Below are 13700 nucleotides of genomic sequence, written 5' to 3'. Positions count from 1 at the left end.
GGGCCGCAGCGTGCTCGCCCCCGCCGCCAGCTCGCCTCACTTATGGGTCGGAAGCGCTGCGTGGGGGAGACTGTTCCAAGATGGCGGCGGGCTGCTGCGGGGTGAAGAAGCAGAAACTGTCCAGTTCGCCCCCCTCTGGCTCGGGTGGCGGTGGTGGCGCCTCCTCCTCCTCCCACTGCAGCGGAGAGAGCCAGTGCCGAGCTGGCGAGCTGGGACTAGGAGGCGCCGGTACGCGGCTCAACGGGTTGGGAGGGCTCAGCGGAGGAGGTAGCGGCAGCGGCTGTACCCTCTCTCCCCCCCAGGGCTGCGGCGGTGGCGGCGGGGGGATTTCCCTGTCGCCACCTCCGAGCTGCGGAGTGGGGACCCTACTTTCCACCCCAGCCGCCTCCATCTCTTCCTCGCCCTCCTTGTCGTCCGGCGTCTCGTCCTCATCGCCCGGCTCCCGGAAGATGGTGGTGTCAGCGGAGATGTGCTGCTTTTGCTTCGATGTGCTCTACTGTCACCTGTACGGATACCAGCAGCCCCGGACCCCTCGGTTCACCAACGAACCCTAGTGAGTACCGTGCCCTCCGCCGCCCTCTCCCTCGCTCTTGGGATGAGGCTCAGAGTTGAGGCAAAGTACGAGTCTGCCACCCCGTCAGCGGCTGCCCCGGCCCCTTTCGCTGCCCAGGTCCCCGGACCACTCGACCTAAGTCAAGGCAGAGCACCTCGCGCTTCCTGTCCTCCGAGGCAAGTGCCCTACACTTCGAGCAGGGTGCTGGTGCAAGAGATGGCTCACTGGCTCCCAGAGGTGTTCGCTTTCTCTTTGCGATAACTTTGAGGAGTTTTGACCCATTGCTCCTTTCTTTCGCCACCCCGCGTCCACACCGCCCCGGGTTTTGTAGAACCGAATTACTCAAGGTGTTCACGTCCCCTCGCTTTGGTTTCCATTACCCCCAGTGAAAGCCCCGCCGGTATTCCCGCCTCGCACATGAGGAGTTGCTATCCCATTGCAGGCTGAAAAATAACTAGCCAACTTCTGTTCTGCTAGGAATGGAACTTAGCCCCGGAGCTTATGAGGTTACCTCTCTTTTCGTTCATGTTTCCTGGTGTCCTGGGAGGGAGGAGGTTTTTTAAAAACACATTTTCCCTTTACTACCAATTTTTATCGGAACGAACCCATTAAGATGTGTTTCTAGTGAAGCGCAACGCCAGCTGTCGTATTAGAGGAGTGAGACTTATTTTTTTAAATTCCACTGGGTAATAGTTCATTCAAAGGAAACTGTCCTCATAGAACCACTGTCACTTTGTACATTAAGCTTGCATTTGCTTTAGTGCCTATTTCACTTTTAAGAAATCCGTGTTACGCTTGACGATGAGAAATAGTTAATCCCAGCAGTGTGTAGGAATTTTTATGGTTTCCTTTGGTTTTGTACTCTTATTTTGCTCTTCAAGTGTGTGGTTGAAATTGTTTAAAATAGCAGTGGTACTGCTAAAAGCCGGGTTAATTTTGATCCCTGTCTATTTGGATGTGCGGGAGATGGGGCATACTTTTTTTTTTTCCAAAGTGTAAACTGAGTATAAACTGACTTTTCAAGTTAAACGCTAGTCAGAATGTAAAGCGCAAGGAAGGGCGGAGTGACAAAGAGAGCGATTGTTTTTATTATGAGTTCTTAGCATCAACAAGAAAAATAATACAGAAAAATTTCAAAGAAATTTATATTGAAAAGCATCAACCCATTTGCTGGCTAAGACAAGTGCTTCTTGTCCCCATATCATAAACACCTGAATTGTTCTTTATACGCTGCTGCTTTTCACTCTGTGAGATTAGGGGATTATACTACTACTGGATAAGTATAAACAGTTATGCCTAGGTTAAAAATCTTAAGTTAATATGTAAAGTGGAAATAAAATGTCCTGGAAATTGTAATTCCGTATCATTTGTTTTCTTTAGATTTGATACTCTAAATGTATTTAATTTTGTATGGTTCTTCTGTGGTCTGTGCATTTTCTTTCACACTTGATTCATCTTTGGGCATTGGTTCATAAGAAATGCATGGAATGGCATCCAGACTGACACTGTCAAATAAACTGAGTATCTTTATAAATGTCATAGTTTTAATTCTAGGAGCTTAAATCCTAAGCCCACATTTTAGCCAATTTGGTTTTGGTTAAGAAGTAAAATTCATTTGGAAAAGACTACTATGTAAAAATATGAAATATTTATTAGTGTGGGTCACTTATTTGTGACTTTTATGTCTGCTCTTGGATGTCTGTGATGTATTAAAGCCAGGCCTGGGACGATACATAGGTTGGTTGTGCAAAGTCATGGGACTGCAAAAATTCACTCCTGTTTAGTTACATGAGTTTGGGAAAGGCTGTTTTACTAGTCATGTTCCATTGCTCCAAAGCATATGAGAACACACTTTCAGGAGATGCGATTTTAACACATTTTAAAGTGAGTTCGGGTTAACTGAATGACTATAACCAGAATTTTAAAAGAAAAGTGAGCTTGACCAGTTCATATAGAAAATGCTTGTTAAATGTCATTTAACAGTGGCTCCTTTGAACGTGTATTGAGGTGTTGTTTCTAATACCCCATCTACTGGATTTCTTTTTTATGGAATTAAACAGATAAAATAAGGCACCCTCTTGACCACTGTGGCTATGTTGAAATGATGGTGGAAGAATAACTTATTATTTAGTAGGCCTTGAATGTGACATGTATTCTATGAAGCAACTACTTTAGAAAAGACACTGAACGTGACCAAGGGGCGAAGTTCACTTAAGTGGAACAAGGACTGCATCTTATTTTCATTTATCTCAACGTCATTTTTGAGATATACCATGGAAAATTCAGGAAAAGTTCTTAAAAGCACTGTTTGGTTATGGGAGTGAACTAACTAATCACTTCACAATTCCTTAGTAACCACCACACATTTTCTTTCAGTTTTACATATTTAATAGCATTGTGTACTTATTAGTGTGGTTTTGTGCTGGGGAACATAAGACATAAATAGACATATTGCTTTCTTCTCCCTCAGAGTTATTACTACCATGTCATGAGCATTGGTGTTTCAGGTCCCATCTCTGTCTACCAGAAGATGTGTTTTCGACAGTTTCAGATTCTCATGTGTAAAAGCACACCATTTTCATCCTTTCCCAGGACCTTTCTGTCAAAATGTTTGTAATTAGTGAAATCTGCCTTTTATAAGTTTAGAAGACCTAGATTCATCAGTTATCCTTTCACTCTAAAAGATTATTAGAAATTTCCAGTGATTTGTTTCAGGTTTTGGGGGCGGGGGATGTCAATATGTGAATAGGCTGTATGGATACAAATTTTGATGATTGCTGCTTTCTTGAAGCAACTGCCTCACTGCGGAGAGCAGTAGCTAGAGCTTGGGAGGACGGTGGAAACTCATTTAACGGAAGACAGGTAACATTTGTGTTAAAAGTAATGTATTACTAAATCCTTGGTCTCAACTGTACAAGCACATTCACCAGCAGAAATAAGGCTCAAGACATGATAAAAACAGGACTTTAGGTGCATTTTACTATTCAGAGCCAGAGCTCTTGGATTTATAGGTGGGGACCCAGGTAGCTGGGTTATAGGGAACCATTTACTACTATAAAGGGATCCACTGTGCCAGGTGTTGAGCCAGTTATACTGCTGAGCAGTTGTCTCAACCTTGGCTGCACTTCGAGTCACCAGGGAATTATTTAAAAATATGGATGCCTGTGTCCCAACCCCAGAGATTCTGATTTAATTGGCCTTGGATGGGGCCTGGGCATCAGGATTTTTAAAAGCTCTCCAGCTGATTTTAATGTGCAGCTGAAGTGGAATACTAGTTGTATGCAACTAGGCCTTTCTCCTGAAATTTGGATTAATTTGGTCTGGGGTGGTGCCTGGGAACCCGTATTTTACGAGCACCCTGGGTAATTTTGTTAAACAACCGGTTTGAGAAACACTTGCGGTGTGGTCTGCAGAAGATATCACCTGGGAACTTGTTCGAAATTTAGGCTCTCAGGCCCCACCTCAGACCTGCTAAGTTAGAATCTGCCGTTTAACAAGCTCCCCAGGTGATTCTTATGTACATTAAAGTTTGAGGAGGCGTGGTTCTTGAACTTTGGAGTACCATATTATAATCTCCTGTAGTGCTTGTTAAAACACAAATTGCTGGGCCCCATTCCCAGAGTTTCTGTTCAGTTGGTCTGGGGTGGGGCGGTGAATTTGCATTTCTAACAAGTTCCCTGGTGATGCTGCTGCTACAGTTCCCAAGACCACACGTTGAGACGCACTGGGTTGAAGTAGCAATGACCTGAATAAGTACTTCAGCCACTGTAGGAGAATGGCAGTTTTCACTGCCGGTTTCCAGGATGAAACTTCCTGCTTCTACGTCACTATCCTTTATCATGTTCTTTCTAATTCAGCACCAGGGAGATTTTAATGTTGCCTTGAATATAACAAAGAGTGCAGGGTTCTTGGGATGGTTGGGGAGGAGTGTATGAGAGTGACTCTTGGAAACCTGTTATGTGATTTTAGGTATTTTTTCAGAAATTGTTAAATGTGAGGAGCTGTTTTAGGAGTTAAAAACAGCACAACTATAACATCTTAAAGTGAGTCGTATTGATTTTAATAAGCAAAGCCCCCTTCAGTTCCCATAAAAAATGCTTTGATGATTAGCTTTCTAAATTACATTTTGTGATAAGATTTTAAAAGCTTTACTTACACTTATGCTTGCTGGATTGCATTTTAAGAATTTCCCTCATAACAAAGAACTATAAAAGGATCCTGCTAAGGCACTGGGATTATTCAGTCTTATATCTTTAATGCCGTGTTGCATGTCACGTCCCATGAACTTTTAATTTTAATCTTCTTACCACCTTTGAAGTTAATGCAATGTTACATTTCGTATAGACCATAACACACAAAAGATACTTTACTATTAAACATCAGTGTGCAGTTTTTCCATTGCAATGAATAAGATGTATTTTTTTTTTTTAAATCCACTCCTGGACATGCAGATTTTATGAGACTCCGAGCAGGCATTTGAACAGTTAACTCTTTCTTGTCTTGGCCCAGTAGTCAAATTACTGTTTTTCAGTATCCTTGGGAAGAATTGGGTTGTGTTAGGGAGGTGAGGCAGGCACTTTGTTTCCTCAGAACACTAACAATCCTATCGCACGTCAGTTAAAAAAAAAAAAAAGATAATTTGATAATGAAGCTCCAGTGAAAGTGATATTAAATCAGCACTTTAAACTATTATATTTATTTCTCTTAGGTCTTTTTTGATGAAGACTGACCAGAATAGCTGGAAGGTATATCTGCCAATTGCAGATGATGCTACTACAGATTTCCTTATCCACGCTAGCTTAATGGTCATAATGTCTAGTTTTTCTTTTAAAAAAAAATTGAAAAATTGTTGAGCATTTTTTAAGGTATTGATATGGTTATTTTTCAACAATGTTAATTTCCAATGGAAGGCAATCTGGTGTTGGATCTTACAGATAGAAGAGAAAGCAGGCGTGCCCCCCAGTTGTCATTTGTGCTGTAAAAACTGTCAGTTACTGGAATGGAAGTATATAGAAATATAAATTACAAAATTATTTTTATATCTGTGCATAAAGGTGTATGTATGTAGGGCAAGGTATATTTAGTTAAAAAGAAAAACTTGATGCTTATTTTACCTTCTCCCCCATATGGCCAAAAGGTGTGATAATCTATCTCACTTTGTTTTGCTTATGAATTGTGTTTGTGCTGTGTTCAGATCCCAGTTAGTGGTGGGCAACTAAGAAGGAATCTCTCCTGGGATCTCTCTAGTCCAATAGGAAGAAAGACCATTACTGAGAAAGTGAAAAATGCTCTGTTAGCCCATTCATGAGTTGTTTTCAGAAACACAGGCTAACATTCACATTGTTGTCTTTTTTTTAAAAAAATGTACACTTTTTGAAATCGTATGTGTTAAAACACTATAACTTATTACTGCGATGGATTATAACTTTGAAGTCAGTTGTGCTCCCCGTTTATAGACCATTTTACTTTTTGAGAATATATGTGTGAAACACTAAAACTTGTGCTATGAAATTAGTCAGAGTTCCCTATTTCAATAGGCGTTATTCTGTTCTCTCAATGTCACACATGCTTGCCTGTTTTAAAGCAGCACAATGACCAGGGCTTTTACATTTAAATTTTGTTAGTCTTTTTTTTTTTTTCCAAACTGTGTAATAATGTCTCTTTTTTATGCTGTTCTGAATCAATTAAGCTAAGTAAGTGAGGACCAGCGGTAAAAGCCAGGGGCTGCCAAGAATGGAACTTTAATGTGTAAACTGTCTTTCCACACAGTAATTGGGCAGTTGCTCATAGGACACTGGAGACAGTGTAGGAAGCCAGTGGTTGTGTAGGTGGGAAGAGTGGATTCCCAACAGTAAACTTATTTAGAGTTGAGCTTCTGTAGTTACAGTGTTGCTAAGAGCAAAAAGGAGCCACAGCTCATGTAGTAAAAAGAGCCCGAAGGAAGTTGGTGTAATATATAGTTGGTCGGGTGGAGCTTATTTTATGTTGGGTCCAACTCTGGCATCTTTTCTATCAAGTGTGGGTGTGTTTTCTACAGCTCTTAATGTATCATACTTTCAAACTTGGCTCAACCTAAAAAAAAAAAATGTTAGTGTTGAATAGCTGAGTGGAAATTATATGTCACTGGGGAAAAAAACCCTGTTTTTTTTTTTTTTTTAAGCATATACATTAGGTTGAGTTACATGACTGGAAACCAGAGAAATAGAAGAGCTAGTTTATCCTCATAGAGCTTACAGTCTTGCTCAAGATGTGATACAAATATCAAGGCACTTAAAATGCTTACAAAACCATATATATAGGATTATAGATGAATTAGATACATAAACATTATTGTACAGAAGCATGATAATGACATGGAATAAAGGAGTGGTCAGGAAGAAGGTTTTTGGGAGAGGGTAACTTTTAAGCCAAAATTTTAAATGGGAAAGGTACAGAGATTATTATTGGTGAAGAGTCTGCATACCAGTAGATCTTGAAGTCTTACTTGGTTGTTCTCAAACCAGTTGCTGTCACCACCACACCCCTTGCCACAGTACTTGGGGATTCCCAGCAGCTGTCTTTAGTCAGCAATTTGCACTCTCAGCATTCTCCATACCACTCCCCTTGCTCTAGTCTCTAAGATCATACAACTTCGGGGAAATTAAAATAGCCATTTGTCTTGAGAACCCTTTGGGAAGGCTAGATAATAGATATTGGATCTGAAGAGAACAGTACTTGCAGAAGAGTCCTCTAGAAAGTAAGATGAATTGGAAGGAGAAAATTCTCAAGGCAGAGGAGACTAGCTAGGCTTAGGTTATGAGGGCAGTAGTAGGAAAACTGGCATTGGAGAAGAGGGTAAGCCACCCCAAGGGCAGAGTTTGTGAATATAGGACCGTTGCAAAATGAAGAAGTGGAAGAAGTTATCGGAATATGTAGGGACTTGTACTCTAGGGCCAGGTTTTGTGTAGGAGTGGAAAGATTGCAGCTCACCTGTTTTTTGGCTTCCATCATTGACTTTTCTTTCCTTGGCTCCGTGCCTAGCTATTCTTGTGCACAGAAAAAGTTTGTTCAACAGCTCTGTTGGAATGGCTATGAAACTTGATCACAAGTGTAAGAACCTCCTCCTCCCCCTCTTCACCTATTCCTAACTGTATCTAATTTGAGAGAAAGGAGAAGACATGTTAATTTATAGAATTTGAATCAAGTATAAAGATACCCGAGATAGCTTTTGATTATGGACCTGAAATTAGGTGATTGCATGTGAGTAAAGAGGTTTTGCAGAAAAAAAAAAAATCTACCAAATTCCCATTGCTGGCGATGTAAAAGGGAGAGAGGCTTTGAACATAATTCACAGTTTATAAGCTGAGGAATCAGGAAGATGGTGATGTCACAAAAAAACATGGAGGATAGGGTAGAGGGAGTGGGAAGAAACACATAGTCCATCGGGTGAAATCAGATTTTTTAATGTGTGTATTTCAAGTGTTGGCAGTTATCAAATGTCATTTCTTTTTTAATTAGAGCCACAGAGCAGCGACAGAGCTATCGTGACGATTTAGTTGATCTCTTGGGATCTCCCCAGTCTCCTACCACTCTCCCCAATACTGACTGAACTGCTCAGATGGGTAGAGATTAATGATAGTTTTTAGCTTTGTATTGCTAGTAAAGGTATCTGACAGAATGTTAGGTTTCCCTAATGTAAGTTTATACATTTTCTCAGTCTTCAGGCTTATCAGTTTTTAAAGTAGTCAGCAATTTTTATATTTTCTGATGTTAATATCATAGCACAGCCTTCAGCATGATAGAGCCTCATGGAGGACCATCTCAGGAACGTGTAGTTTCAGACCTTGAATTAAAGGAAAGTTATTAAGGATCAGAAGCACTGTCTGGTACTAGATTCTAGGTCCCCTGTCCTCAAGCTTTGAAAGTAAAGAGTCGAGCTGGATCTGTTTTGCAGCTTTGCTCAACAATGAAGGATGGGTTTTATCAATAGACAGGGTCAGCCATATTGATTTACGATCTTTGTGATCTTCAGTGAATAGTCAAATGTGAAAAGTTCTGTTGAGTCCAGGCCTACTAATATTAGATTTTTAAATAAGGTCTGTGATAGTCTTGATGATTCTTGCCTTTCCCCTATCTGTTTCATTTTACAGATAATCCACACTGTGATCAAAGCCACATGCAGTGCTGGGAGAGCACAGTTGACTGTATTATGCAATATCCTGCCAGAAGATGCTGACCAGCTCTCTAGTTATGGAAAGTAGTGAGATCGATTTAATAGCCTATGTAGCTTGCCTTACCATTCCATATACTTTCTGTAAGCATATGTGACACACAATTCTAGTAACATCTTATATGGAGATCTTGGATTGCTACAAGGCGGTAACACTAGATTCTCTGCTTTGATTCAGACATTAGTGAATCTTTCAGTCATTCTTGTAGAATGGACTCTATAAAAATCTGGTTTTGGTGCTATCAGCCTCGAGTTTCCATAGCACAGCATCTGCCTCAAAGAGATGCACATGTGCTCATCACATCAGTGTTATTGCTTATGTAGCCTAACAACCACGTGGTTGAGTATAGGTGGTTTGGGGTACAAATGTTATATAGCTGGTAAAACTTGGACTTCAGTACATACCCCATTGTACTAAGACAAATACCCTTTGTATCCTGATTTTGAACAATGGCGAATTAAGTATTTAGATGATAGGTGCTTTTTTACATCTTTTTTTTTTTTTTAACATGATAAGCAGAATATGGTGTTGGTGATTTATTTACTAGAGAAGAATCTCATGAAGTCTTCTGGCCTATTTTCCTTGTTAGAATATTGCTCTCAATGCATTTCATGAAGTTCCCCATAATTAAAACAAATGCTCACTTTTCTTCTTTCACATTATAAACAAACAAACAAACAAACAAAAACTTGCCTTTAGCTTGGCCAGGTACTTGATTTTATGGAAAAGCTCTTCGATGTTCGGAATAGGTGCCCAGCAGTCAGTGGTTAAAATTTTTTGTTCAGTTCCTGGATCTATCTACCCCACACTCTTTTCAGTTCAAAAACCCTCACAAGAACAAATGGGAATGCTGCTGCTTCTATTTCTCTGGCACTAATGAACTGATATGGAGTTTGTGGAGTAAAGTACTCCATTGCTCTAACCATTGCTCTGTTTGGCAAGTTGTTTTCCAGTTATCTAACCTTCCACACTGAAAAGATTGGCTCTGTGGAGAAAGAGAGTCACACAAGGCTGGAGGCAGGAATAGAGAGCATGTGGGAATCAGGAAGGGAGAAAAATGAGATTACAGTTAAGTGAGGTGAGGCCTGGATTCAGGGAAGAAAACGGAAACTGAGTGCATGGTTTGGAGTAGGATTGCTCCAAGAAGCATATTTTACAATATACATACCTAGATGTCCTTCCTTTTGAACCAATGGCTATGGCACTCTTGTTAAAAAAAAAAAAAATCTATCAGCAACAAATGCACAGAACGAAGTTTGGTAATATAAGAGGACTTGCATGTAGGTCCCCTGAGTACTTCCAAGAGACTATGTTGAAACTCATTCGTATAATGTCCTCAGAATGAGACCTCTAAGTAATTTCAGGAACTTTGGGACAAGTAGCTTAAGTATACCCCAAATGTATAAGTGTAGCCACTCTCTCGGGTCATTATCCTTTTATTTATTTATTTTTCTTGACCTGTCTGTGAACATAGATATAAATCTTCAGGTATTCAGATGTATCTTATTTTTGGCTTGTGTATTTAGGTATTAATAGCCTCTACTTAGATCTATGAACTTTATATAGCTTGCTCACAGTTATTCTTCACAACAAAGATTATGGAACAGGTAATATTAAAGGATAGACCCAACTATCATTTCCAATTGCAGAATCCAGTCATGGAAATGCATTGTATTGAGCATTCTCATCTCTCTACTCTGTTACCAGTGTTTCTTAACAGTACCTACTCTGGTCAATCTGCAGATTACATTCTCACAGATAACTGAAGTATCAGCCATTTTTAGTTAATCATTTTCTCTTTAATCATGTAGTTGTATGCTGCTTTTAGCAAATTTGTTTATTTTTATCGTGAAAAAACAACATGAGATCTATCCTCCTAACACTTTTTTTAAGTGTACAGTACATTACTGTTAACTATAAGCACCATGTTTAGCTTATATTTTTAAAGGTACATAATAGTGACTCTACCTAAAGTAACTTTTTTCATTAGGACTCTTAAAAATTAATCTTACAAATTTATTAGAGAAGCACAAAGCCTATTTACAAGAGAGCTTTGAGGTTTATTTATTTAGGCTTTGAGATATTTATTTTTCCAAACTTATTGAACATTGCATAATAAACTAGATTAAAAGCGTTAGAGTCAAAAATAATCATTAAAAATGTTTCAAACTCATAGCATCTCAGTATTTGACCTGGTAGTTATCATTTACTTTATTAGTATACTTAATACCAACTACCTGTATTTGAAAAGAACTTGATTGTCTAGCTTTCCTTTTTAAGTTGTTATTCTCATCCTCTGTCCTTTAGAGCCTTCTAATGAATTTAGTAATGAAAGGAAACATCTTTGACAGGTAGGAACTTTGCCTTTGTTCAGCCATTTTTAAAGGTAGAAGAACCAAGGCATTAAAGAACATTAATTCTGACAATTAAACCTGATATTTCTGAGGAAATGTGTTTTCTAGAGAGATGGAAAATTGCAAGACACCTTGCCTAATGGATATTATAAGTAAGACCTTTAATTTCATTTGTGTATATATAAACCACTTTAGTTAAGTACTTCTTGAAATTGTTTCTTATGGTGTACTCACATGTTTCTAATGAAAAGCTCATATCTAAATGTAGTGACATTTGTGAAATGATCGGATCGTCTTGGGTCTTGACAGTTGTTTATTTGTCTGGCCTGTTGTCTACACAGCCAGTATGAGGTTCCTTATCATTATCAGAGGTGCAGACATTTTTTAATATTATCACTGAATTGTAATGCATTAATTTGGATTTTGGAGGAGTTTCTGGCTTCTTCCATTTAGAGATGGCTTTGCAGTTCTAAAGAGGAAAGTAGAATTTCTGCCATGATTATCCCTTTGCTTATAGACATTTAAAAGTGAATATTTGTCCAAGCTTCAAGATTTATTTCCCAGCACTGTTTTAAGACAGTATGTTTTACATCAAAACCTGTCTCTCATTCTAAGGTAGTACTGCTCTTCATATTATGGTAAATTCTAATATTTCAGTTTAACAAGTACTATACCTGCTGTGGGTGGAAGATTGTACTAAGCTCCTTATTGGGTGTGGACGAGAGGTCTATAAAATAGGCTTAAGCCATGCTGCCTGTCCTTTAAAAGCTCACAGTCATATTGAGGAGATAAGGTTCATGAAACAGAATGAGGTCACATATGGCCAAATGAGTGATAGAGAAAATGAGGTCTGTAGGAGTTCGGATAGACTTAATGTGGGCTGGAGTTATGCAGGAGGGCTTCATGGACACAATAGGATTCGGGCTGAGTAGACCTTTCATAGATGAATAAAGCATTCTAGACAAGAAAACAACTTAAAGACACAGAGGTCAGAAAGAGCATTATACAGTAGTCAGTGGGTACCAATCAAAGGTATATTGAATAGGGGGGGATCCTAGCAAGAAAGCAGACCTGTCAGGAGACTGTTGCTGTAATTCAGGCATTGGGAAATGAAGGTCTGCCAGTTGACAATTTTAAACTATTAATGGCCTGTGAATTGCCTCTTTCTTGGTAAAGTTTCTCTTTTGTCCAGTTAATTATGCCTCAGCAGCTCCTTTAATGTCATGAATGTCATGAAGCCTGGACAAGAGACTGGGAAATAACACAAGCAGGAGTCTGCTGTGTAGACAAAGTGCTTTCATTCATCAATAGACATTCAGCATAAGTCAGTTAGATTAACATTGGTTACATCACCATTTGCCTGAGTGCCTTCTATGCTCAGTGCCCTTTTTTTTTTTCTTCTAAACTTCAGTGTACAAAACAAAGTTGGGAAAATTGAGTAACTACAAAGATTATGTAATTAAAAAATAAAACTACCCTAATTATTATAGAATTAAATGTCTTTAACCACTTTTTTTCTCCCTGAATTATTGAAAAAAGTTTACTTGGATATTGCAGATGTAACCCACATAAGGTAGGTACTGGGAATTATAATAATTATAGGAGGATTGTGTACTAATTATTGAATGATGTCATTTCTTAAATTAACTTAAATTACATAGATTAGTCTAATAGGTGTGTTCTGTTTCTTAACATGCCCTATTCAAGAATGCTACAACCAAAAGATACAAACTATATAAGCAAAATCTTTAAAGGTTTTATGGTATTATTCAGAAACAAAATTCTAAAATAATTTTCTGGATTACCATAGAACAGCATATTTTTATTGTATGTTAAACAACAATTACCCTGTGAAGAATAAAGAGGAAAATTCTTAGTCTTCCGTTGATTTGTCTTTAATTATACTAAGACTTTATAACCCCAAAATTATTCTTCGGTGATCACTGTACATTTTAATATTTTAGTAACTCTCTTCTTTTATTCTCCAGAATATGTTTCAGAACATAAGGAAATTATTTCCAAACTATGAGGCTGATCTCTGATAGGGTCGAGCCACATAAGCATGAAAGTTGTGCCAGTGTACTCAGGAAGTGAAAAACATTAGCACAGTGTTCATCAACAATGTTCTCTATGTAGTCAGTTTATGTTTATAAGTAAATGAGCTCTCTCTCATGTATAGCCTTGAATTATGAATAATCTGTCATTTGAATTATATATTACAACAGTGATATGAAGAAAAACCAGATGTTCAAAGAAAATGATGGTAATGGAATATTCTCAAAGTTTTTGAAGAGGAAATGGATTTTGACCTATGAAGATGATCATATACCCCTGCCCCATAAAAGGGTAGGAGGTCAAATGGAATCCCATGGTTCTTAGGACAGAACACACAAAGGTCTCTGATCACTCTTAATATGTTTAAAATCTTTATTAACAAAGGTGAATGCCCTACTCAGGGGAAGGAGAGGTAATTTTGCTTATACATATTTGAACTGTTTAAAGGCCAATTTCATTTTTCACAAGCTTCAAACAATAGGCATGTTAAAATAGGCAGTGGACTCTCTAGTGTTGAGCACAATCAAG

General features: G+C 38.7%; 1 protein-coding gene across 1 annotated transcript in view; it reads left to right on the top strand.

The window, feature by feature from the left end:
- Nucleotides 1–6: 6 nt before the first annotated feature.
- Nucleotides 7–13700, top strand: part of AMMECR1 (Alport syndrome, mental retardation, midface hypoplasia and elliptocytosis chromosomal region gene 1) — a 103948-nt gene continuing 90254 nt past the window's right edge. The window contains exon 1 of the mRNA XM_011374337.2: nt 7–553. Within this exon, the coding sequence (XP_011372639.1) occupies nt 81–553 (473 nt within the window). The 5' untranslated portion in view covers nt 7–80. The remainder of the gene's footprint in view (nt 554–13700) is intronic.

The sequence above is a fragment of the Pteropus vampyrus genome, unplaced genomic scaffold (assembly GCF_000151845.1).
Source record: "Pteropus vampyrus isolate Shadow unplaced genomic scaffold, Pvam_2.0 Scaffold244, whole genome shotgun sequence".
NCBI lineage: Eukaryota > Metazoa > Chordata > Mammalia > Chiroptera > Pteropodidae > Pteropus > Pteropus vampyrus.
This window is presented reverse-complemented; position numbering and strand designations above follow the sequence as displayed.